This window comes from Petaurus breviceps, unplaced genomic scaffold (assembly GCF_028583685.1).
Source record: "Petaurus breviceps papuanus isolate PSGF00001 unplaced genomic scaffold, PetGlider_PUasm1.0 90700, whole genome shotgun sequence".
In the NCBI taxonomy this organism is placed as follows: Eukaryota; Metazoa; Chordata; class Mammalia; order Diprotodontia; family Petauridae; genus Petaurus; species Petaurus breviceps.
The window spans coordinates 5,165,478-5,191,591 of record NW_027187315.1 but is presented as its reverse complement, the minus strand read 5'-3'; the positions used below and the strand labels follow the sequence as shown (position 1 = coordinate 5,191,591).

Below are 26,114 nucleotides of genomic sequence, written 5' to 3'. Positions count from 1 at the left end.
ACTATCTGTGTAACCTTAAGCAAACCACAAATTCTCAGAACCTCAGTTTCCTCATTTGTAAAATGGGGAAAATATTTGCCCTCTTTCACAGGATTGCCCTGAGGAAATTGTTTCATAAAATTTAATTACATTATAAAATTTACTCTCTGAATCAGGTCCTCCAAACAGTCTTGTGAAATTGGCAGAGCAGATACCATTAATCTCTTTTTACAGATTAGAAAACTTGGACTTGGTTGTCTGCATGCAGTGGGATCAGATAGGATCAAGGTTTGAAGTTGGAAAAGACCATGGAGACCATATAATACAAGCCCCATATTTTATAAATTTGGGAACTGAGACCAAAAGCAGATTAATGACTTGCCCAAGATCACACATTTGGTAGAAAGCAGAAAGTCGAAACTTGGGGCCCTGATCAAATTTTAGATTCTAACCCAGGAATCATTGTCCTGAACCTCTTTGTAACATCCAGGATTTGTGCTCATCCAAATTCTGGTAGAACATTGTTTTGATATGAAACAAAATGATGTATAACAAAGATGTCATACTTAAAGCCTATAAAACTCCCAGATACAGCCCACACCAGATAAAAGATAAAATATTGGAAAATGTTTAACAATTTTTTAAAATATGACAGAATATAGATAATGAATGGTAATGTTTTGTTTTCTAAGTTAATGTTAATGTATGGTTTTCCCAGTTAATGTGTGGTCCTCAGGGTTCTGGGTTTGGGGGAGAGTTTTGGAGTTGTACACCACTGGTGTAGAGAATAGATCCCTAAAGACCTAAATTGGCTTATAGGACTCAACAATTAGTAACTGTATAGGGGCGGCCAGGTAGTACAGCGAGTAAGGGTACCAGCTCCAGTGTCGGACTGACCTGGAGATCGAATCCCGGGCTCAGACACTTAGCACCCACCCAGAAACACCTGGCCGTGTAACCTTGAGCAAGTTACTTAACCCCAATTGCTTAGGGGCGGCCAGGTGGCTCAGCAAGTAAGAGCACCGGCTCCAGTGTCGGGATGACCTGGATCAAATCCGGGCTCAGATACTCAGCACCACACCCAGAAATACCTAGCCATGTAACCTTGAGCAAGTTACTTAACCCCGATTGCTTTAAAAAAAAATTTTTTTTTAATCTGTTTCCCTATAACTCCATTGATCCATTGATCATTGATCCCTGTGAATCTGTGCAGATTTTGTCTTCTCCTCTTCTTCCTCCTCTTTTTTTTTGCATTTTTTGAATTTATTATTTTTTAACGTTCTTTTTTTAAATTTTGAGTTTTAAGTTCTCTTCTTCCCTCCAGCCTCTCCCTCACCCATTAAGAAGGCAAGCAGTATATCGGTCATACATGTAAAATCATATAAAACACAGTTCCATATTAACCATGTTCTAGGATTTTATAGAATTGTTAATCTAGTGCTGAAAAGGACCTCAGAAGCCATCTAACCCCACCCCATCCCAAATGATAGCTATTTAAAATATTAGAGAGCAACCATCACTTTCTCATCTCAGAGACTTTAAATGTTCATTTACAGAGGTGATTTGGAGACATTTTACCATCTTGACACCCTCCTCAAAGTGCATACCAATACCCAAGTCCAATTCCTTCCTGAAGTCTATCATCTAAAAATGAAAATAATACTCTAGGTGTGCTCTGACAATTATTATCCCCTTATATCCTGTACTTATACTGACTAAGTCTAAGATTACTCTAACTTTTTGGGCAATTGTGTAAGATGTTGTCTTATAGAGTTTGTAATTAATTAAATCTCTTGATAGGTTTTAGCACAACTCTAGATTTCAAAATACCTGTTTAAGCCAGGTCTGTCCTATTCTATACTTGTACATATATAGTGAATTTTTTTCCTATGTGCATCAATTTATATTTTGTCTTCATTAAATTTTTATTTCTAAATGTTGACCTAGCATTCCACTTCAGAGTATTGATTCTGCCATTTAGTATATTAGGCCAGTCTTTCCACCCTTATTAAATGTCTTCTGTTTCATCAAATTATTGATTAAAATCTTGACTGGACAGAACCTAACAGAAACAAAAAAAAGAAAATTCTGTGTTCTCAGTGCCAGAAGAGAATCCATACTGGTTCTTGATGATCACTTCTTTCCTTTGAAAATACTCAAATACAATTTGCCTAGAATTTTTCTGGGGATCTGTGTCAAATTTACTGGTCTGTAGTTTGCAAAATTCACAGGTTTTTTTTTCATCTAATGAAAATTGCTACATTTTCTTGTCTCTGATCTTCCAAAATCTCTCATTTTCCATAGTGTATCTGAGATTGCCCATAGCACCTCAGCAGTCTCATCATCATCATTCTTTCATGACTGTGAGACATAGTTCATCTGAACCAGGGGATCTGAACTCATTTAAAGCAGCTAGATGTCATCTTACCATCTCCTTATATTTCATGGACCTTCATTTTATCTTAGCCATGTGATCATTTTTTCTGGAAAAAAAAAAGATGAAACAAAATAGTCTCAAGTAATTCTGCTTGTTCTCTGTCATCTGTTAACATTACAGCATCAGTCCCAGTGAACTTATTCCTTCTTTTAAAAAAATGTTTTAAAAATAGCTTTGCATTGTTCTTACTTTTTCCCACAAACCTCAAGATTATTTTCCCCTTCCTGACACAGATCTTAGTGTCTTTTTTATTTGACCTCATTTTAAAGAGCTTTCTGTACAACTTCATTGGTGTCTACTGTTGAATCACCTCTTTCTTTCTTTTTAGGATCTGTGTTTTGAACGTATTGCCATAAATTTGTCTTCTAAGACTGAACATCCTTCTTGAACCATCCCTTTTACAGTCTCTAGCTCTCAGTCAGTCAATAAGAATTTATTAGCAACAAGTCCTATGTGCTAAGCAATGAAAATACAAAGAAAGACCAAAAAACAAAAACTAGTCCTTCCCCTTAAGGATTTCAGAGGCTAATAAGGGAGATAACATGCAAATAACTATGTACAAACAAGATAGTTAGTGTACCAGTTATTTCTCTGAACTTGCTGAAATCTGCCTTCCCATAGTCAAAGGCATAGGTCTGGTAATGCTTAGCCTTCCTTTCTTCCTTTCTCCATTAGGAAGTTTAAGAATATCATCGCATTCTCCCAAAGTTCCTGTCTTTTTCTTTGCAACCAAATTTTTCCTTGTGGCTCATAATTAAATGCCACAGATTCAAAAACCAAATTCTCATTAATTCTTTAATATTCCAAGGCAAATCAAGAATGTATCAGATGTTCTGTTCTTAGCAGAATGAGACTTCCGGTACATATTAAACCTTATCCTAATAAGTCATCTATATAAAGAACTGTTATTAACCTAGCAAATGCTTTGAGAATGAGTAACAGTGTACTCTTCAGCAGCAAAATTTAAACCAAATGAACTAACTGGTTGCTAATAAAATTTAAACCCAAACTCCAGTGGGTTTCTGTAGGGTTGTTTTTTTCCAGAAGCTTTTTGAGACATCAACTGGTAGTTTAGCCCCATCACTAAATAAGATGTTCACTAGATTAAAAGAGGATGTTTTCTTGTTCCTTGTATACAAATAATAGGATATTCCATCACTGTCAAATTCTGAAGTTATATGCATTCATAACACTATTGGAAAACCCAGAGTTTAGTTTCAGAAACCTGTTAGTGTGTCAATCAGTGGTAGAGGCTCCCCAAGTAAACCATCTCCTTCCTGATCATTGGCTCAATCAAAGGGAATTCCACATACCTAGAATTTCACTCAATTATACACAGTACATTCCCTCTGATTTTACTATGCAAGGCCTTCTTAAATTGCAAGCTTTACATATATTTGAAGATATTTTTAACTTTTTCCTCCTGAAATAAGAATGAATATTGAAATTGTTTTCTTATGGAAAAGAGTCAGTTGGAAAATGATTATCTAAATATTTAAAAGAAGTGACTAGGTTTGAGTAATGTGCCAGGCATTAGTAAAGTTATGAGCAAACTGTTTTGGACAGTATTTCTGAAACCTTGGAAATGAATTTGATTATTATTTGATGTTCTAAGCAAGTGTACTTTCTCCAATACCAGAAAGATTATAAACCTCATTTGCTATGAAAAGGCAGTGACCATCTGTTAAGACACTTTGTGCTTACCACTCCCAATAAGTCAGTTTCAGATCAGGCTTTTAATGTGAACTTAAAAAAAAGAGATTATCTTCACTGATTCAGTTATTTTCAAGAATATTAGAGGCTTGTTTGGTGATATTTTAATGTTTCAATTTCAATCTTTCTCACTTCTTCCTTCTCAGAAAAATTGTAAGACCTTTCAAAATACTTTTTTTCTGAAGTGCTTAATTGTGCTTGCTACCACACATTAGAAATACTGACTGCTGTATATATCAGGGTACTGCCAGACTTTTACTGAAATGCATTTATCATTTCTTAATGTGATTTATTTGCCTTGTGTTTAGAATATTGCATGGTAAAGTTTATTTTGTGCATATTATATTTTTTTATTTTACTAATATAATACAAGCCATATCTCAATGACCCCTGTACATTTTTCATGCTGTCTTACTCCCAATGGCCTCTGTGCATGTAAGTAACCCGTCAAGTGACTATGCCTCTTTATTTGCTTATTAATATTTCCTTTTAATAACTCCTTTCTTTATCAGCTAGCAGCACAGAAACTTTAAAAGTTCTGTCTTTAAATGCTCTCCTTGTATTCCTTGTATCTCTTATGTACTTAAAAGTCCTTTTTCATTTGTTTTGAAACCCTATAACCATGTATTGATCTCATTTAGACCAGAATAAAACTTTCTCTTGCTGCTAGTATATAGTTAGGGCACGAATATGTACCATACCTGTTTATTTGTTGGCATCTAACACATTTGTGTGTATGTGTGTGTATGTATGTTTGTATGGTTTTTAAAAATGGGCTCTTGAATAGAAGATAGAATTAGAGTAAATTTAAAGTAAAAGGACTGGTTTAACCCATTCAGAAAACCTGGCTTTTTTATAATAGGCTTCATTAAATAGTTTTAAATATTTTATGCTTTGTAACTTAAGAGCTTTAGAGTTGTTATAAACCTTAAATATTGTCTCGTTTCATTCCATTAATTTCCCAAAAAAATGAAGTGAATTAGCCAGTGCTGTACATAGAGTAGATTGTCCCAAATGTTGAAATTAGAATTAATGTCCCAACTTCTGATACTCCCACTCTACTTCTCTGTCTTCAACACTGACTCTTTTATCTGTCAATATATTTCTTTCACAGTCCTGCCTTTTCTTGGTTGAAAACTACTTAGAGCCACCAATGCCCAAAATAGCACCTTCAGTTTATAACTTCTTCATGCTCCTCCCATCCTTAGAATATTGCTAGAGAGCTTTATAACAGAGAATACATCTTTCATTATCAGTTTTGTGCAGTGTCATAAACACTTGAAACTTTCTAGTTTTTGAGTCATTTTAAAACACAAGATTTCAAAGACTTCATTCTAGTACAGTGTTATTAGAAGAAAAAAAAGCATTAACACTGGTTACCATAAACTAACACCCTTAGAATATTAGAAGTTTTTTCCTGTTTTCAAACATATGAACACAAAGTTTGAGGTTCCCACTAAATTGCAGTGTAGCACCTGACAACTTGCATTTCCAAAGTATTTTGCTCTGAGGAGGATGATAACCCAGTTATTAGAGATAGACCTAATATTAGAATTGTAATCCAGGTCTGCATTTGGCAATGTGATTTTTTACCACATAGAAACTTTTCTGTATAATCAGCTCTGTTATCCTTGGTTCCTTTCTTACTCCTTGGAATTCCATTAAAATAATAGCAGCTCAAAAATGAAGTGTTTATGAGAAATTCAGATTGTATCTGAGAAAAATTTTTAAAAAGAAAAAAAAATAAAAACTCATTCCTTGGCACATTTTGTAAACTATCAGGGATGCAGAAGATAATATAGACTGCATCGAGCCTACTGAAATCTAAAATTTTCATCAGTTGTCAAATAGATGTGGGAATTAGAATTATGTTAACCTTAACAATAGTGGTTATCCCCTTTTAGAAAACTTTAATTGATAATTTAAAAATGGTTTCAAAAAGATTTCTTTAAAAGGAGGAGTTCTTTTCAAAATGTGCTGATCACAGAACTCCCAGTTTTCAAAACTTTCCAGGCTCACAGTGTTTTGGCCTTCAGTCTGTTTCCACATGACTGAATGCATTTCAATTTAAAATGTTTATTGTATTGAAACAGTTTCCACCATCTTTTCATATGAACATAAAAGGATTAAATTATGGCATCCAGGAGAAGCATCTTACTCCTTTCATATGTGAGGGTGTCATGCTTAGTAGTTAACATTCAGAAGTTTAACCAGAGCATAATAAAAAAAATTTAAAACTTGACATTTTACACCTATAAATTATAGTTGTGAAATGCAAATATTAAAGGTTTGGAATTTAATACTAGCACAGTATCTCTCTTGAACTTGAGTAAACCCTGCATGCTATCATCTTGATAGTTTTAAAGCAGTATGTTGAAGATTGATTCTCCATTCATTTCTCATCATGCTCAAGAAAGAATATTTTGTAAAGGAGGCATTTAACTACTTTTAGTGTAGATGTGCTGATCTTGTATTCATGTTGGTTACTATCTGTAGATTTTTTCTTTATAGTACTGCTAATTTTCTATCATTGCAAAAATCTGAACAGCATGTAGTTTTGAATGAATTTGTGTCATTTGATGAGTATTGCATGGAGAAACATGCAAGACTTTCAAAGAAACAGATTTCTGTGCATGTATTTGCTATATCTTTGGATGTCAGTGATTTTAAGGTAAATTTTCATAGACCTAAAAATAAATATTTTCCCTGTAAGACTTAAATGGCTATTTTTTTTTAAATTCTGAGTAAATATATATAAAATATATATTTGAGATATATCTGAATAGAATTCGTTTTAGTTTTTTAAAAGAATGTTATTGCCACCATGATGTTGACAGTAAAGTAACAGTGTTTGTATACAAAGCTTACAGGAATTCTTTTAACTCAGTAACTTTTTTCACAAATTTCTGCCTTTTTAGTGTTTGATCAATTAGATCTTGTTACATATGAAGAAGTAGTAAAATTGCCAGCATTTAAAAGGAAAACGCTAGTCTTACTAGGTAAGTTTGACTTAACTGACATGCTGGTTTTAATGATCAAAACTGTTGATTTTTTTGAGTTTGTAAATGTCAGTGTCCCCTTTTGTTTTATGAAATAGGTGCACATGGTGTTGGAAGAAGACACATAAAAAACACACTCATTACAAAACACCCAGACAGATTTGCATACCCTATTCCACGTAAGTGATTCTCTGTCTCCTCTAAAGTTATGTACAAACTCTTCTCTATCCTTTAAAAAAACACATTTGAACCCTTTTGATTGTTTTTCAAGACACTAAACCTGAGAGATGTATATTTAAATTGTTTGTATGTGTTTTATTCAAAATTTGTAATTTGATACTTTGGAGTACTCAGATGGCAGGAATGACTTTATTTGTTGGTAAAGTGCAGACAGTGAAACTTTTACATTGGAGAAACAAAGAAAACTCTTTAACCGTGCTCCCATAAATAGGGTCCTAGGAAGGCTTCCAAAAGCAGTATAATAACCATGTCCTCCCACAGAGATATACACTATGCTTTCTGTTTGTGCCTATACCAGGTGAGTCCCTTTTATGTAAATCATACAGAAACAGTCGTTGACATCATCAACATCAGTTGTGACCACTGCAGTTTTCTAATCCCCTACAAACACACTTTTTAAAAGTCCATGTTCTTCTTACCACTTCTTCTGATATCTAAACAGCCTGGCATACTTAACCTTTATTTGTTTTGTAACAGATAAGAGGCTCTTCCCAAAGAGGAGTGAGTGGACTCCTCTCTGAGGAGGAAGCAGTTTATTTTCCTCCAAGGAAAGAAGAAAATGTGTACCCATAAGGGTTAAGTGAGAGGTCATCCAGTAAAAGTTAAAGGAAGAAAAAGATGAGCAGTGATGATCAAATGACAGCCTCCTGAAGGATACCTTAGTACATCTGATAACAGGAGAGAAGTTTGCAGTCTTCCCAAGGAGCAGATCTGGGACATGACAAAGAATCTTCCAGCACTTAACCAAACCACATGAAAACTACCCTCTTCTGGTAATTTATGTGTCTGCGCATGATATGGCCAAAAGGAATCCAGAAGGTATTGCTGAAGATTACAAACTCTTGGGCAAAACTGAATACTTAGAAGCTTTAGAAGAAAGAAACATGTTGGGGAAGTGAAGAGCTGGTTAAAAAATATGGTGTCTGAAAATTAGATTTGGATTCTGGGACAGACCATGGCTTAAGCACATATGAATGGCAAGCTACAGGACTGGGAAGGAGTACCTAACAAATCGGCTACAGTTATGCAGATGGATTCAAAAGTACTTTAAAATGAAAAGAAAGGGGAAGAGAGGGAAACTAAGAGTAATTACAATATAGAAAAAACATTAGCATACCCAGAAATTCACAAGAGACAAAATCCAAGGATGACGACTCCAATAAAACCCACAGCCTATAGCTGTAATGAGCATTTAAATTGTGGTTTAATATTTGCAAGCACTTTACATATATTATCTCTTTGGTCATCATAACAAGCTCATGGGTAAGTGCTATTATCATCGCCATTCTACATATCAGAAAAATGAAGCTGACAAGTTAAGAGATTTGCACAACTAGTTGCCCAGCTAGTAAGTGACTGAGGCAGGATTTGAACACAGGTCTTTCTGACCCCAAGTCCAGCACTTTCCATTATGCCACCTACCTGGTTAAGATGTCTATAAAAATGCACAAAATGTCAGTAGGATGCAAGGTGAACTGCTTGGTAGAATGAAACCCTTGCTTAGGATACAGTACTAAAATTCAAAATAAACAGAATATTAAAAGAGTAGAATATTATTATGTTATTTTATATTAAGAAGATATACTGTTGTGAAGGAACTCCAGGACTTGGCATTGGGAAGCTTGGGGAAAAGCATTTGGATGAAGATTAGTAAAGACCAAAAAAAGAAGCAGTATTGTCGTGGTATGCTATAGACCATCTGGTCAACAAAGAGGAAATAGATAAGTGGGAAACAGATCACAAGCCCAGCAGTGAAGGAGAATACAGGAGATTTGGGTTACTTCAGTCTTCGAGACATCTGCTGGATACAAATATCTACCCAAAGTAGAGCAAACAATAAATGACATGAGACTTAATGACAATTTCAGTGTTCAAAAAGCATGGAAGGAAATATATATTCTGCACGTGAGCCGAAGTTAAAGTGTTTCTAAGATAAAAAATGACAGGATCCTTAAGTGGGGAATTCCATTGAATTACTAGAGGGGAAAAAAAGACAAAGTTTGACAAGTGCCCTAGAATTTACAATAATAGATTTCCAAGAGTTCAGGGAAAAGATACAAACCAGTTGATAAACTAAAATTCTACTGGAAGAATCTGCCCAAGGTAGATAGAAAGATCTCAAAAATTAAATTTTGAAAGCACAAACAGAAACAATCCTGATGGAAGAATGCTGAGGAACTTGTCAAAAGAGACCAATGTGAGTGTACAGGGAGCTCATCAGCCAACTTAGATTTTTTTAGACTTATGCAGAACATGGAAACAAAGTCAGGTAATGGGAGATGTAAGTAAGTGTGTGGCACAGACATAAGTGTCAAAAAATACTGTTAAGAGTACTAAAGCTCAGAATGGGCTGAAGCTGGGGAAACCTAGAGACAACAGAAGAGATGACATTTTTGTCCATGTAGCAGAAAGGAGGCTCAAAGAATAGGGCAAGCCTATTCATGGTAGGTAGAATGATAATATCAGGTGATAGAAAGAAGGCAGATCTACTCAACTCTTATTTCCCTTGTTTTCTCTGCCAAGGACTAGGTTCTTGGGACTGGAAATGGAAGAAGACCAAAGGCAAGTAGAGAGATAATAAGAAAATATGCCTACCTCCCTTAATGAGTTAAATCTACTAAACTCATGTGAGCTAGGCTACTGAAAGACCTGGCAGCTGTGATTACACTGAGCTGCCATCAGCAGTCTGAAAAATCATGAAGAGGTGCCTAGTGGAGCAAATATTCACTGAGAAAAAAAGGAAAACAATTTGAGGCTACAAATTATCAACTAGTCAGCTTGACTTGTTATTCCCTGCAAAGTTCTAGAGTATCTTTTAAATAAATGGTTAGTGATTATCTAGCTTCATGGAGAATAGGTCATAGGTCACATCACCAAGAGGGAAGCCTAGACATTTTCTTGAATCCTCACAACCTGTCAGACCTCTCCAAAACAGAATCATGTGCCAAAGATGAAGCAACTTCAACTGACTGCATGGTCTGGGATACCAGACACCTAAAACAAGGTTAAAACTCTATGAACTAAAACTTAACTGTTGCTCACTCAGCTCACTCTCCCATCTCCCTTCACACTGCCAGCATCAAAATTGTACTAGCCACCTAACCCATGCGCTTGCAAAAAATATGACCCTATACCCAAAAGGCACCTTGTTCCTTTTCCAGTACCATGGAGATCCAAGCTCCACACTGAAGAAATTTGCTGAGGCTCCAGTAACCAGCACAGTGGTAGTATTCTGAGCTGCAAAAGATCTCTGCAGGAAAGCAGAGGGATAAGATGTGTCTGGACTTTAAATAGAGCTCAGTAGTACCAGCATGGCAGCACGCTGCCAGAGCCAGGGAACTGAAGAATAAAGAAAAAAAGTCAGGATACCATGTATAGGGGACTATGTGGAGCTCTACTAAGCCTTAGGGGGGAAAGCCCAGAATGCATCTGGGACCTATTCTGGTACCCCCAAAAGACATTTGGGACAGAGACCTATGTTGGTGAATTGCCCAGGGAGGAGATCTCAGGAGAAAGACCTTGAGTATAAGCAGCTAAACAAAAAGGAAAAATATTAACAGCAGAATTAAATATGACCTCCAGATCTAGTAAATGGGTTTAGGTATCTATGAATAAATACTACAACAGAAAACTGAACTTTGAGAAGAACATGGAACCACAAGAGATTGTTCTTGAGTGGTTTAAAAGAGAATTGAGAATTTGGGAAGCAGAATTTATGGCCTACACAGCAGAAATAATTAGCAGAATAAAAGAACTTAAATCTGTGATGGCAAGTCTAACCAAAGAAATAAGAGAAGGCAATCAATTAGGGATTCCGATACATAGAAGTGAAGGACAATATAAAAAAGAAGCTAAAAGCAGTAACATTAAAAGAAAACATGTTCTCTATACAAGGAAAACAAATTATTCTCAAAGGTGTAAGAGACAACCTATGGATTATAAGACTTCCAGAAGAACAAGACTCATCAAAAAAACTGAACAATATAATGAAAAAAATAATACAAGAAAACTACCCAGAACTTCTGAACACAGAAAACAAAGTGCCAACTAAAAGAATTTATAGATCACAATTCCTTCCATTTATAAAGAAAATATCAAAAGCTATTCGTCAACCCGGACACATGTGAGTGGCCAATAAGCAGCCCCACCAGCCCTCTGCCCCAGCTGACCAACCTCCCTCCCCAGGCTGCCCCACTCTGCCACCACCCTTGCCATTGCTAGGCTGGGTCTGGGCAATCTCCTGGGGCTGCAACAGGAGCTGAGCTCAGCACAGCCTTGTCCCAGGAACCCAGCCAGACGCAGGTGCCCCTGCTATGCACCACAAGCTGTGACTTCTATGAAAACCCTCAAATCAATGGCATGTGCTCTGTCTGCTATAAGGATTTCCTCCAGTAGCAGCAGAATAGTGGGAGAATAAGCTCCCTAGTAGCCAGCTTCCCCAGCCCTGCTGCCCTGGAAACCTTCCCTACAACATGTGCAGAAGAGGCAGACCCTACACCTTATGATGTCTTAGCCAGATCAATCTCTCAGACTCCTGTGACCCACCAAATGACTGCTATGAGCATATCGAAAGAAGACACCACAGCCAGACACCAGCTATATCCAGGCAGATGAGGCCCTCTCCATGGCTTCCTCATCATCTTCTCTTCTTGAGACATCTCAAGAGCTTTTCTGAGGAAGAGAAGTCATCTAAGAAACCCAGACAAAAAAGAACCACTGCTTTGCTTGTCAGAAAAAAAGTGGATCTGACAGGCTTTGACTGCCACTGTGGATATCTTTTTTGTGCCATGCACCAATTCTCAGAAAAGCACAGCTGGGGGCGGCCAGGTAGTACAGCGAGTAAGAGCACCTACCCCAGTGTCAGGATGACCTGGGGGATCGAATCCGGGCTCAGACTCTTAGTACCCACCCAGAAACACCTGGCCGTGTAACCTTGAGCAAGTTACTTAACCCCAATTGCTTTAAAAAAAAAAAAAAAAAAGAAAAGAAAAGCATAGCTGTCCCTTTGACTACAAGGCTGAGGCCACTGAGAACCCCATCATTGTGGCTAAGAAGATTCAGAAGTTGTGAAGCATGGCATCACTGAGGGCCATGGTCATCCATGCCATTTAAGAAATCCTTAACTCCTCACCCTGAAGCCAGGCCTCTCCCTCCTGGGGAGGGAGATTTGACTGAATCCACTCTGAAGTCATCTCTGAGGTTTCCGTATTCCCCAAGATAAAGAATTCTTCATCTCAAAAGCCCTTAGACTTGTTTGTGTCCTCTACCTCCCTGGCTCCAGGAAAGACAGTGGGATCAGCTCCCCTCATGTCTCAGCAGGAACCCTTTCCCTTATGTCTGTATCTCTTCACTTACTTTGTCATTTCCCAGGATGTCCCAGCACCCCCAGCAAAGCAAGGTCTTACTTTCCGATGGTCAAAAGTGTCCCCTCTCAACTCCGACCATCTTCCTACAGACCACAGAAGCTGTTTGTGACCCAGTAAAGAGATGCAGTGAAGAGGGCGCCTTCCCTTCCCCTGCCACTGTCACTGAAATCCTTCCCACCATATATACTCACTTTGCTACCTGTGTTCTGCCTTACTGTGTATTCCTGGTTCTCAAGTTTGCAGATCCAGCTCAGACCAGCACCCTGCCTCCCCTTGCAGGGAAAAATCTCAGAGGAACCTTAGCTTTGTGTAAAGATACTGCTGATAGTTGGCGAGCCTGGGTGAAGGGCAGAACCAGCTTGGTGCTCTGATTAAGTTCCTCCCTCCACCTTGCTCTTGAAGGCACCCACTCCTTCAGGCCTTTGTGCCTATGCCCCTGCCCATGTCACAGTGACTCAGTTTGCTTTTTCCATGGGAAGAAAAACGTACTGAGCATTGCCCCGCCCCCTCCATTCATTGGATGCACAGCCACCTGTTCTCAGGTCACATGGCATCTTGAATGGATCTTTGGGAGGTGGGATGGAAGGTGATTCTCTTCGGTATTGCCTCTTTCTTCCTGGGAAGTCTTTTTTTTTTTTTTAATTTGTTTACTTTTAGTTTACAAGGTTCAATTCCTTGAGTTTCATACTCTGTCCCCCTCCCTCCCCACCCCCCACCATGGTGTCATGCAGTCAAGTATAGGATCTGTAAATACTTTCACATTAGACATTAGTCAGATTATAAAGACGGTTTGTATCAGATGGAATGAAAAATGGTAAAGAAGAAATAAAACCAAACAAGAAAAGGAAAAAGATCAGCTACTTTGCTTCAATCTGGATACAAACTCAGTTCTTTCTAGTTCTTTCTCTGGAAGTAGACATCTCTCTCCATCATGAGTCTTTTGGGATTGACTTATATCACTGCATTGCTGAGAAGAGTCCAGTCTATCAAAGTTGGTCATCACACAAACGTTGTGTCTGTAATTGTGCACAAATTTCTCCTGGTTCTACTCTTCTCACTCAGCATCAGTTCGTATAAGCCTCTCCAGGTAAATATGAAGTCCATCTGCTCTTCATTTCTTATAGCACAATAGTATTCCATAACATGCATATACAACAACTTGTTCAGCCATTCCCCAATTGATGGGCACCCCCTTAATTTCCAGTTCTTTGCTACCACAAAAAGAGCTGCTATAAATATTTTTATACATATGGGTCTATCTCCCACTTCTATGATCTCTCCTGGGAAGTCTTTGTAGGGATAAAGTCCTGACAAGCAAACAAGCTTGGTTTAGAGCTTGGTTAAATTAGCTTTTAGGCCCTGTAGTACTGTGAAGAAGAAGGGGCTCTGCAGCCAATTAGGAGAAAGCCCCACAGGGCAAATGAAGTGACTCTCTGCCTCCTCTGGAGTCCAGGACACTCAGCACCTTAAAAGAGCCGCCTAAACCTCTCTGAGGGGCAGCGAGAATATGTGTCTGGCAGCCTGCCCCTTCCCCTCCCAAGGCATTGAGCCAGACCTGCACTGGTCTTAGCTCAACATGGCCCCCCAGGCCCTTCCCTGAGGCCGTGGCCAGTACCAGGCTGTGTCATCTTCTCAGGACTCCCTCAGCTGCTATGGCCCATTCTGAACTCTTCGACTTTCTGATCACACTTTTGCCTTCTCAAGCACATGCTCCTCTTTGCCTCGAGCCCATCAACATGTCCTCCCAGTTTTCTGTTTTAACTTTTACAGACAAATTAGAAGTCGTTGGGCAGGAGCAGCAGGTCACAGCCAGTTCACCCCTCAGGATTGACCTTTGCCCCACCCCCAAGTCTGCTGACCCTCCACCTCTTGATTATGCAGACCCTTTGTAGCCCCAGGGGCTAATTGATGGACTGTGTGGCTTCCAGCCTGCTGCCCCCTCCCCTCCTACTGACCCAGTTTAATCTTATTTTTCTTTTCCCTGTCCCCCAGCATCATGCCCCACCTACATAAATATTAATATGTTCCATTTGTCTCAAAAAGCTATTTGTCTGCAAAACTGAAAATTTAACCCAATCTCAGAAAAGGAAAGTGAACAAACTATAAAGAAATTCCCAAAGAAAATTATCCTAGGATGAAATAAATTTATAAATTATATCAGACATTAAAAAAACAATTGGTTCTAAAAAATTGTTTGTGAAAATAGGAAACAAAGTAAACCAGAGAGAAAAAGGAAACTAGAGACTGATATCTCTAATGTAAAATATCAGATAAAATGTTAGCAAAGAGACTACAATAACATGTTGAAGAGATTGACCACTATGCCCCATTTGGATTTGTACCAGGAATTCATGGTTGGTTCCATATTAGGAAAGATGTATGATCCCAAATGTATTCACTACTTTGAGAGGAGATCCAACCCAAAGTGGATGATCAGGTTCTCCAGATGCCCCTGTTTAGAATGACATTAGGTTGATTACATCAAACCCCAAGACATTGCAAAGTCTCCTGGAAGAGGTCTGTAATCACTCAGAGGATTTTGGTCTGTCTGTCCACACAGGAAAAACCAAGTAGATAAGGAATGTCTGTTACCTAGCTTTCAATGAGCTTGTGAATAGACACTCTGTAGAAAACTGTATAAAAGTTTGTATAGCTGTTTATCTAGGACAGAGTGCATGTGGACAGTGAGCTTGGCTGTAGGCTAGAATTCTTCAGTAATTTGAAAAATGTTTTTACTCAAGCCAGCTTTCCCATAACAGCAAAGAGCCATTTTTTATATGGAGACGATACCTGGAGCGCCACTGCTTTGAAGAGCATAGAGATCTCCAAGTATCATACACACCACAATGGAAAAATGCATGCACAGTAATAGATAGTGAACAAGGAGCAAGAGTAAAAGATGTTGTCAGAGCACTGTGTGACAGAGAAAGAAGATGAGCTCTTTGTGTGGATAGAGGGAGGGATGACAGGTAGACAGTCAGTGCTCACTCCACTGCTGCCTTCCAGGATTTAGAAAAAAAGTGAGGGAGGCCTAGACTACACTAGATGGCATCTCATGTGGCAGACTATTAGAAAGAAATGGACAGGCATAGACCAGGATAGATAGGTTGCACTCTGCATTGCTAGAGAGAACTCCCAAAGAGGTAAAATCATAGATCCATTTGTGTGCTGAGAAAATTGTAGTGTTGGGGGGGTTTCTAGGGAGAAGGGCAGTGGGCAGAGAGGGAGCAATGCAGTTAAAGGTAACCGTTAATTAGGGGAAAGTCTGACCAAGGTGAGATGTCTAAGATATATGGAACAGCTAGGTGGCACCTGTGGATAGGGTGCTGGACCTGGAATGAGAAAGGCCTGGGTTCAAATGTGGCTTCAGACACTTCCCAGATGTGTAACTCTGGGCAAGTCAATTAACCCTGTTTGCCTCAGTTTCCTCATCTGTAAAGTGAGCTGGGAGAAGGAAATAGCAAAACCACTCCAGTATCTTTGCCAAGAAAACGGCAAATGGGGTCACAAAAAATCAGACACAACTGAACAACAACAAAAAATCCAAGATATGTGGGAAATTGATTCAGTATATTAGAACAACAAGAGCCATTCCCCAGTACATAAATGTTCAAAGGAGAGGAACTGGCAGTTCTCAAAAGGAAAAAGACATTGACAATAATGTGAAGAAAGAAGATAGTGAAATCACTAATAAAAGAAAAGTGAATTAAAACACACATGTCAGAGTAGCAAAGATGGCCCAATAAAAGGAAAATTACAGTTGCTAGAAGGACTATAAGAGTAGAGAGATAATTTGGTCTCTTTGTTTTGTAAAACAATTTGGTACTATAACTAAAAAGTTGCCAAGCAATATATCATTGTTGTTTGGCCATTTTCAGTTGTATCTGACTCTTCTTGGCCCCTTTTAGAGTTTTCTTGGCAAAGATAGGGGACTGGTTTGTCATTTCCTTCTCTAATTCATTTTACAGATGAGGAAACAGAGGCAAACAGGGTTGACTTACTCAGGATCGCAGAGCTAGTAAGTGTCTGAGGCCAGATTTTAACTTAGGTCTGTCTTCCTGATGCCAGGCCTAGCACTCCATTCATTGAACCACTAGCTGCCCCAAACAATATTATTACTATACATATATATCAAAGGAAGGTTGGAAGAAAAAAAAGAAAGAAGGGAAGAAGACTTATTCTGTGCTTACTTCTTGACTGAGGGGTGCTGGGAGTAGAGGTGCAGAATGAAGTATGCATTCTCAAACCTGGATAATGCATGCATTTGTTTTGATTGACTTTTATTTGGGGGAGAGTAGAGATGGGTTGGGCAATTTTATCAGTGAGATTGGAAGGTTAATACTAATAGTAATGCCAACAAGAAGAGAACAAAAGACAGAAAAGAGCTTCAACAAAACGTTTTTTTTCAAAATCACAAAAGCAGGAGAGGAAGGATCATAAGAAGGGATCACTATGTTAAATTTAATATATCCTTTCAATGAATTGAACTAAACAGAATAGTCTCACAGCATGCTCTACAATTCTTTTTTCTTTTCTCTTATGTAAAGAAATGCTCATGTTTATTGATGTTTGTCAGATTCACGATAAAAAAGACATTTTTTTCTTTTAAGTATAACACTTTTTTCAGAGACCTGTTGAGTCCAAGACTAGGGAAATGGTTGTTCCATTGTCCTGCCCTCATCACACCACATGTGGAGTGCTGTGTTTATTTCCTTGAAAAGCAATTTGACAGAAGATAGTCAGGAAGACCTGAATTTAAATCCTGCCTCAAAATCTTTAGCCATTCTTCAGAATGATAAAGTGACTGGAGATCATGTCATATGTGGATTAATTGAAGGAACTGGAGTTTTTAACCTAGAGAAGAGAGGCTTTGGAGAGGGGATTTGTTGCTTTTCTTCCTGTAGAGGGGCTGTCTGTCATGTGGAGAGAGAGAGATGGGGCCTATTCCACTTTGCCCCAAAGGGCAGAACCAGGGACAGGGGTTGGAAGCGGAAAGAAACACATTTAAACTTGAAAGAAACAAGCTTCCTAACAGAAGGGATGGGGGAGGGCCAGCTTCAGGTGGTAGCAGGTGCTCCCTCCCTCAGTGTCTTCAAGCAAAACTTAGATAACTGTTAACCAAGCATGTTGGTGAGGGTGCTCTTTCTTAGGTATGATCCAGCTTCCAAGAAGTCCTTTCTATCTCTAAATCCTGTTATTTCCTTCTGTGTAGTTTATCAGATGTGTTTTTAGTTTCCTTTTGAAACAACTGTATGTTGCTTGAGAAGAGAGTTTCATTCTTTTATAATTTATTTATTAATTACTTTTAGTTTACAACATTCAGTTCCACAAAGTTTTGAGTTCCAGATTTTCTCCTACTCCCTCTCTTTCCCCCTCTCCCGCTATGGCAGCATGCAATCCAATATAGGTTCTACAAATGACAGTTTCGTTTTTGCCTTTGCATCCCTAGCCCCTGGGTAGCAAATTCCAGAGGCAGGTCCCTAGGAAATGGTGACTGAATTGAATTGAATCTGACTTTGGTGATGCTTTTTTTTTATTGGCTTATGTGGTTTATTTTTAAGCCTCTATTTCAGCACCTTAGCAAGCTAGCTAGCTAATTTGCTTTAAAACTCCCTCAAGAGTCTTAGCAGCTAGGTGGCACAGTAGATAAAGTGCTAGACCTGAAGTCAAGAAGACCCAAGTTCAAATTCTGCCTCAGATACTTACCACTTGTGTGACTCGGCAAGTCACTGTACCTCCATTTACCTAATTTTCCTCATCTATAAAATGGGGATGATAATAATAGCACCTGCCTCCCTGGTTTGTTGTAAGGACCAAATGGGATAATAAATGTAAGGTTCTTAACATAGTGCCTTGCACATTGTAATGCACTATGTAAATATTAGCTGCTATTATCATTATTATCATCTCACTGTGTCACTTTGAACATACAAGTCTTTGTTCCTCTGTGAGCCCCAGTTTCCTCATCTGTAAAATGCAAAGGTTGGGCTAGAATAATTCTAAATGTTATCTAAGTCTCCTTCCAGGTCTTGGCTTTCTATGATTATGTCATTTGATTTCTGTTCCAAATATATATTCCCTATGAAATACATCTAAATGAACATGTGCACAATTTATTAGGAAGCCATAGAAAGATGGCAGTCAATATAGTATGGTCTTCTTTCCTAGGAGTTTGTTCTGTGTGATGGAAGTTAATGTTGAATTTTGGAAAATCCTGTAGACTTCCAAGCACAAGAATCTCCATCCTTTACCAGGTCTTAGCCATTAGCCAGCTTCCATGTTAAAGTCCTTACTTAAGGCATAAATTCTGCTGCAAAGTGAGTTATTTATTTCTTTATGTCATTAAGCACACTTCTCATTCTTCTGTGGGTAATAGCAGGAAGTGCAGAGGCAGTTATCCCTTTCCACCTAAAAGCTGCAGTAATTAGTAACCAAAACCATTTACTGAATATTCTCACCTTTAGGCTTGTAAACATGATTTGTAGACATCAAATGCCAAAAATCAGCTGAAAGTGGAAACAATATTGATGCCAAAGGCTTAGAAACTTAAGACAATGTTGAAACAGTTGAACTCAAAGAGTGGGCAGACTCTGCTTTTAAAACTTTTTTCATATGTTGCTTCTGCAGACACAACTAGACCTCCAAAGAAAGATGAAGAAAATGGCAAGAATTATTACTTTGTATCTCACGACCAAATGATGCAAGACATATCTAACAATGAATACTTAGAGTATGGTAGCCATGAGGATGCCATGTACGGGACAAAACTGGAGACAATACGGAAGATCCATGAGCAGGGACTGATTGCAATACTGGATGTAGAACCTCAGGTAATTAATTCCCAAACATTTGGAGCCTCCTGCCCTGCTGGTCTAGAAACTAATTTTAAAGATGAGGGCTTGAGTCAGGTTCCAAGTGAGAAAAGCAATAAGTAATTTTTAATGCACTTTATAGTGCTTTTTAAAAGTGTTGGAGAACGCCAGTGACCAGAGACGTGAGAGGGAAATCTGGAACATAAGTGGACTGGCGTTTTGAGTTAAGGCAGTAATCTTATAAACACATGCCATAATAAAAAGCAGCAGTTCTGCTTTCATTATCTTTATTACATTCAGAAATCTAATAAAGTAGCTGATTAAATCTGGCATTAATACACCAGCTGCCTACCTCTCTAGATCTCAGTTATATTGAAATGACAGGATTGTTGGCTCCATTTTCCAGGAGGGGAGAGAATACTGGACTTAGAGGCAGATAACCTAGGATCAAATCCTGTGTGGCCTTGGAGAAATCACTTAGCCTAAGTTTGTTTCCTCATTTGTGAAATGGGATAATAATTTTACATTTCTCATTTTCACATATGGCATTGATATGAGGGAAATATCTTGTAAAATTAACAGTAGTATTGACTTAAGAAAGGGATTGTTGAATTATCCATTTGTCCTACCTTTCTCCAATATGGCTTATGCTTATATCCCTTTGGGGCTATATACCCTGAGTTACATGTTTCATACCACTATATAATGGCATATAAGCCATATCTCAAATGAAGAAAGATATTCCTTCCTCAGCATGAATTCATTTCTAGGACAGTATTTTTTTTACAGGGTTTTCTATATTCTTACAAAAAAATACCTCTAAATAAGAACTTAGTATAATGCTTTCATGTTTCTGTATTAACCTTTCAGAACATAGATTAATCAGTCAGAGTACAGGTTTATGTTTTGTAAAGGATATTCATGGAAGTGAATAACTTTCACTCGCTTGACATAAAATCTGCCATGTATAAGACCAATTTGACTCAATATCTCAAACCTCTAAAATAATTTTTATTAACAGCCTTCCTTCGTAAGGTTTGTATTTTCCTGTATATTAAAGTAACAAGATGAATGATAAGTTTCCCTTAGTCAGCATCAAAGCTAGCTAGAGAAAAGAAGCCTTACTAAAAATTGTCCTCAGGGTTTATATCATAGGATATGAGGCAGATGTTGTAATGAGGTCCATCTGATACTACTTGTATCAAATTCCAAGGTAGGCCTAGTTTATTATAAATTTCACAGTCTGGCAGAAAGTGTTAATAAGATTCTAGCATACTAGAAAGTTGTACTAGCAGGCTCCAGTGTTTGTACATAAACAGTTATAAACTAGAGGAAAACAAATCTGGCCCTTTGAAATTGACCCAGAATCTCATTTTCATAAACTTTCTATTCATGAAATAATTCAGAGTTATTTTTTAAACTAGTTTTCATCTCATTTGCATTTAACATGGAAAAACATTTTGATTTGCTGCACATCTATTTCAAGATTTGGTTGCTAAATACCCTTCATTCATTCATTCCACAACCATAGCAACTATTTTAAGTATTTTATTAAGCACTTACTATGAACAACACACTGTTAGAGAGCGAAGACAGGTTGGAGCTCAATTAAGACATTGCCTAGTCCTGGGAGATAGGTATGAATATCTTCTCCATCTTACAGATAAGGAAACTGACCCTCAGGGAGCTTAAGTGACATGTTTAGAATCAAGTGACTGAGGCAAGATTTGAATGTAGGTCTGCCTGACTCCAAGTCTAGCATTCTATCAGTTCCACCATAAGAACCCTAAATGTGTGTGTATATGTATACATATATACATATATATGTGTATGCAGTGTATATGTATGCATATACATATATATGGATAAAGAGAAAGAGAGAGAGAAAATGTCAGTCTCCTGTGTTCTCCACAACAACCTTGTAAAGTAAGTAGCAAAAGTATTGTTGGGCATATGATAAAGCCAAGCTCTAGTTAAGTTCAGAAACTTACCTGGCATATATAAATAATAAGATGCCAAGTGTAGCTGGACACCACTTCATCAGATTTCAAGTCCAGTGAATTGCTCGTTAGGCCATAAACATGCACATGCTTCTTTCTTATCCACACCTTGCCCTTAAAAGACAAAGATAATCATATTAATAATTGAAATTTATGCAACACTTTCTACTTTACATAATGCTTTATATGGTTTACCTTGTATATTCCATCAAAACAACTCTGTTAGGAAAGTAATACTTTAATTTCATTATTATTAACCCAGTTGGTGAAGAAACTCAGGCCCAGAGAGGCTACACAAACTTGACCAGAGTCACTCAGCCAGTTAGCGTCTGGTCACTGGTCAACAGTGCTTTCTTAAGAAGAGCTTGACTCAGGGTCGTTAGGTGGTGTAGTGAGTAAGAGCGCCGGCCCAGAGTCGGGAGGAACTGGGATCGGTTCCTGGCCTCAGATACTTAACACCCACACAAAAAATACTCGCTGTGTAACCTTGGGCAAGTTACTTAACGCCAATTGCTTAAAAAGAAGAAGAAGAAGAAGAAAAGCTTGACACCCAGTGACACCATAAAGGAGAGCACAGTACTGAGCTCCAGCATGGACATAGTCCCTATACAAACAAACCGAAATAGCATTAAGGGCATCAGCATCTGTGCCAAGTTTTTTAATTCAGTTTTTTCCAACATCAAATTTATCATCTTGATGATTTCAAGATTTCTTTTTTAGGAAGTCATGAAAGAAAACACCCCATATCTTTTAGAACTAGAGGGCAAGGGGTAGCTAGGTGGCACAGTGAATAGAGCACCAGCCCTGGAGTCAGGAGGACCTGAGTTCAAATCTGGCCTCACACACTTAACACAAAATCTAGCCGTGTGGCCTTGTGGCCCTCCCAAAAAAAAAGCCAAAAAAAAAAAATAACTAGAGGGCAAAATGGAAATAGGAGGAATCCACTGGTTGCTTTCTAAAAGAAACCCCAAGACCCAGAACTTCCAGGTCAAAGAAAAGTTACTGTGGGCATCTAGAAAGTATGTTCAAATAGTCAGTGAATAAGCATCTATTAAGTACCTGCTGTTGAAATGCAGAGACAGTCCCTGGTCTCAAGAAGCTCACATCTAATGGGGGAGATAGCATGTAAATAATTGTGTACAAACAGGATGAACACCTAATGAATGGGAGGTGAGAGAGTGAAGGCATCAGAATTAGGGCATTGAGAAGGGCTTCCCTGTAGAAGGTAGCATTTTACCTGGTGTTTACAGGAAGCCACAGGGAGGGGATGAGGAAGGAGAGCATTTCAAGCATGTGGAGACAACCGCTCAAAGTGAATTGGGAGATGGGGTGCCCAGAGTGAAGGACAGCAAGGAGGCCAGGGTCATTGGACTGAAGGGGGGGGGGGAGGCCACTCCCCATCCCTGAGGTGTAAGGTGAAGGAAGACTTGAAAGGTGGGAGGAGGGCAGTTACATAGGGCTTGATAAGCCAAATAGTGGAGAATGTTTGATTCTTGGGCTGAAGGGGGTGGGGGAGAGAGAGTAATTAATGATTTCAATTTTGCAAATGTCAAATTTAAAGTGTTTTAGGCACATCCAGCTCAATAGATCATGTAATACACAGTTGGAGATGATTGAGGGAAATCTGCATAGAGATGAATGCCTGAGAGCTGATAAGATCACCAAGTGAAATAGTATTGTGGGAGAAGAGAAGGGGGCCCAGGGAAATATCCACAGCTATCAGCTATGACCTGGGTCTGGCAAAGGAGACTGAGAAGGAGCAGTTAGATAAGTAGGAAGAGAACCGGGTGATAGACATTGTCAAAGGCTGCAGAGAGGCTAAAAAGAACTAGGATTAAGGCTATTAGATGTGGCATTCAAGTCAGCCAATAAATGTTTATTTAGGAGCTTACAATCTAATGGGGAAGGACACACAAAAGGGAAATGAAGGGGGGGGGGGGCAGGATGAGGTGGAGAAATCAGAAAACTCCCAGATGAAATGTCTGTCCTAAGGCCCCTCCTTAAATGGAGGTGTGAGAGCTAGTAGTTCTGCCCTCAAATCAGAAAGGGAGAGCCATGATGAGGTATGAACACCAAGGCTGATTCAGTCTTACAGAATGATGGATTTTCCCAGGGCTTTAAGAGATCATGAGTAACTTGGAGAAAGTAGCTTTAGTTGAATGATGAGGGTGGAAGGTAGACCATAAAGAGTTAAGAAGAGTGTGAAAAGAAAGGAAGTGGAGGCATTTACTGTAACGGCCACAAAAAAAGCAGAGAGGGAAGGGAATGATAGTTATTTGGGATGGACAGAGGAGATAAGGGTATGTTTATAGAAAATAGGAAATCAGTTTAGGGATATAAATTAAAGCATAAAGTGTAACAACAAGTCTGCAAATTAATTTAGGTAATATAACTTTAAAATATATATTAGCATCACAGACATAGGTAATAAACTTTCTATTCTTTTAAGTCATTTTTAAGGGATATTTTGTAATTATATTAATACAAGTCATGAGTATGTCTTGATAGATTGACTCTCAAATATTTTATGCATTTTATAGTTATTTGGATGATATTTCTTTTTCTTATTTCTTCCTCCTTTTTGTTATGTGGGTTCAAGTCCTGCCCCTGATACTTATCATGGGACCATTAGTCATTAACCTCTCAAAATAGGCCTCAGCTTCTTCATCCAAGATGGGAATAATAATGCGTTTGGTATTCATCTCACAAAGTTGTTGGGAGGCTTAAATGTGTGTGTATGTGTACACATTATAATATACATTCTATATATAAGCACTTTCAGAATTTCATTTGTTGTTATTTATGACAAGGAAGTCAATGCAGCAACCAAATGAGACTATCTTTTTTGTAGGGAAAAAGTCTACTTTGTAGACCTTGTTTGGATGACTATTTTCTATTATTTTGAGGGAAAAGGGCTACTTATTCTGTAATTAAATTTGTTCCAAAGATTTTTTTCAGTTCTTTTATTTCTCTCTGTGAACCCATGCAAAGGGCGCCTTGGCTCTCCTCCCTGCTAAAGTCTTGCTTCCTTTCCCACAGGCACTGAAGGTCCTGAGAACTGCAGAATTTGCTCCTTTTGTAGTTTTTATTGCTGCACCTACGATTACTCCAGGCATCAATGAGGTAAGAACTACTTAGACTTTTAAATGTTAAAATGCACTGATTGAAGGATCCAAATCTGTTGTGCACAGTGAGGTTAAGCACTGGAGCTGGTGGAGCCCAGGAGCCTCTTTTTGCACTGAGAACTTAGCAGATGTATGCTGATTCTTGTATTCATCCAAGTTCACCCAAGAGAATTGAATGAATTCATTATCCTGCACTTGCAGCAACAGCCTTTTGTTTCAGATCTACTTGCCAGGTGAAAACTGCCCTTTTGAGGGACCAGACCAGAAGTGGGGAACCTGTGGCCTCAAAGCCACATGTGGTCCTCTAGGTCCTTGGGTGCGGCCCTTTGACTGAATCCAAACTTCGCAGAACAAACCCCTTAATAAAAGGATTTGTTGTGTAAAATTTGGACACCGTCAAAAGGCCACACCTGAGGACTTAGAAGGCCTCAAGTCCAGAGGTTTCCCAGCCCAGGACCAGGCTTTCCCCTCTGAGCATCCCTAAGTAGTCAAACAATAGAAATGGGTAGTTATTAAGCTGAAATCACCTCATTCTTAAGTCTATCAGTGAGTTGGAAATAGTGATTTAACTATAGATCTGTGTCTTAGTTTTAAAATGTGCATAAGAAGTTTTGTTAGTTGTACAGTTTTTTGGTTTTTTAGTCTGGACCTATGATTTTATTGTCTTAAGGAAGACCCTTTGAGGAAACTTCTAACAGTGAGGGTTAGTGCCTTCTCTGCAGTTTAGAGTCTTATGACATTGTCTGGGGCACTGAGAGAGGTTAAGGCCAGGGTCATCTGGGCACTAGGGGTATTAGGTGACATTTGAACTCCAGCAGCCCTGACTGAGGCCAGCGACCATACAGCTGCCTCTCCAGAGATGTTTGTATTGTTCAGTCACGTCTGACTCTTTGTGACCCTATAGATCATCCATGGGGTTTTCTTGGCAAAGTTACTATAGTGGTTTGCCATTTCCTTCTTCAGTGCATTAAGGCAAACAGGGTTAAGTGACTTGCCCGGGGTCATATAGCTAGTGAGTGTGTGAGGCTGGATTTGAACTCAGGTCTTCCTGACTCAGCTCAGCTCTCTATCCACTTAGCCACCTAGCTGCTTCCAGAAGAACTTTAAAGGTAATTATTTAATCAGACTCAAGTAGCATTTAAGTAAAATCACAGAATATCGCACCTGAAATGCAAGCTAGCAGTCATCAAGTTCAGCCTTCTCATTTTATTAAATAAGAAAACAAAGATCCAAAAAGAAGTGACTTGCCCCTGGTGTCAGAATTAGTCATTGGCAGAGCTTGGGTAGAATCCCAGCCTCTTGGCTCCCATTTCCATGTTCTTTGTCCACACTCACACATCAGAAGGAAAATCTGGTGGAAATGAATGTTAAAGTGAAGTGTGTGTGTGTATGTGTGTGTGTGTGTGTGTGTGTGTGTGTGTGTGTGTGTGTGTGTGTGTGTGT

General features: G+C 38.6%; 1 protein-coding gene and 1 pseudogene across 12 annotated transcripts in view; both read left to right on the top strand.

Moving 5' to 3' along the window:
* CASK (calcium/calmodulin dependent serine protein kinase) overlaps positions 1 to 26,114 on the top strand; it is a 490,128-nt gene that overhangs the window by 456,536 nt on the left and 7,478 nt on the right. For all 12 annotated transcript variants that reach the window (XM_069065716.1, XM_069065725.1, XM_069065724.1 and 9 more), the window contains 4 exons: positions 7,048 to 7,128; positions 7,227 to 7,307; positions 19,362 to 19,564; positions 24,586 to 24,669. In XM_069065716.1, coding sequence (XP_068921817.1) covers positions 7,048 to 7,128; positions 7,227 to 7,307; positions 19,362 to 19,564; positions 24,586 to 24,669 — 449 coding nt within the window. The remainder of the gene's footprint in view (positions 1 to 7,047; positions 7,129 to 7,226; positions 7,308 to 19,361; positions 19,565 to 24,585; positions 24,670 to 26,114) is intronic.
* Positions 8,161 to 19,433, top strand: LOC138144451 (AN1-type zinc finger protein 5 pseudogene; annotated as a pseudogene).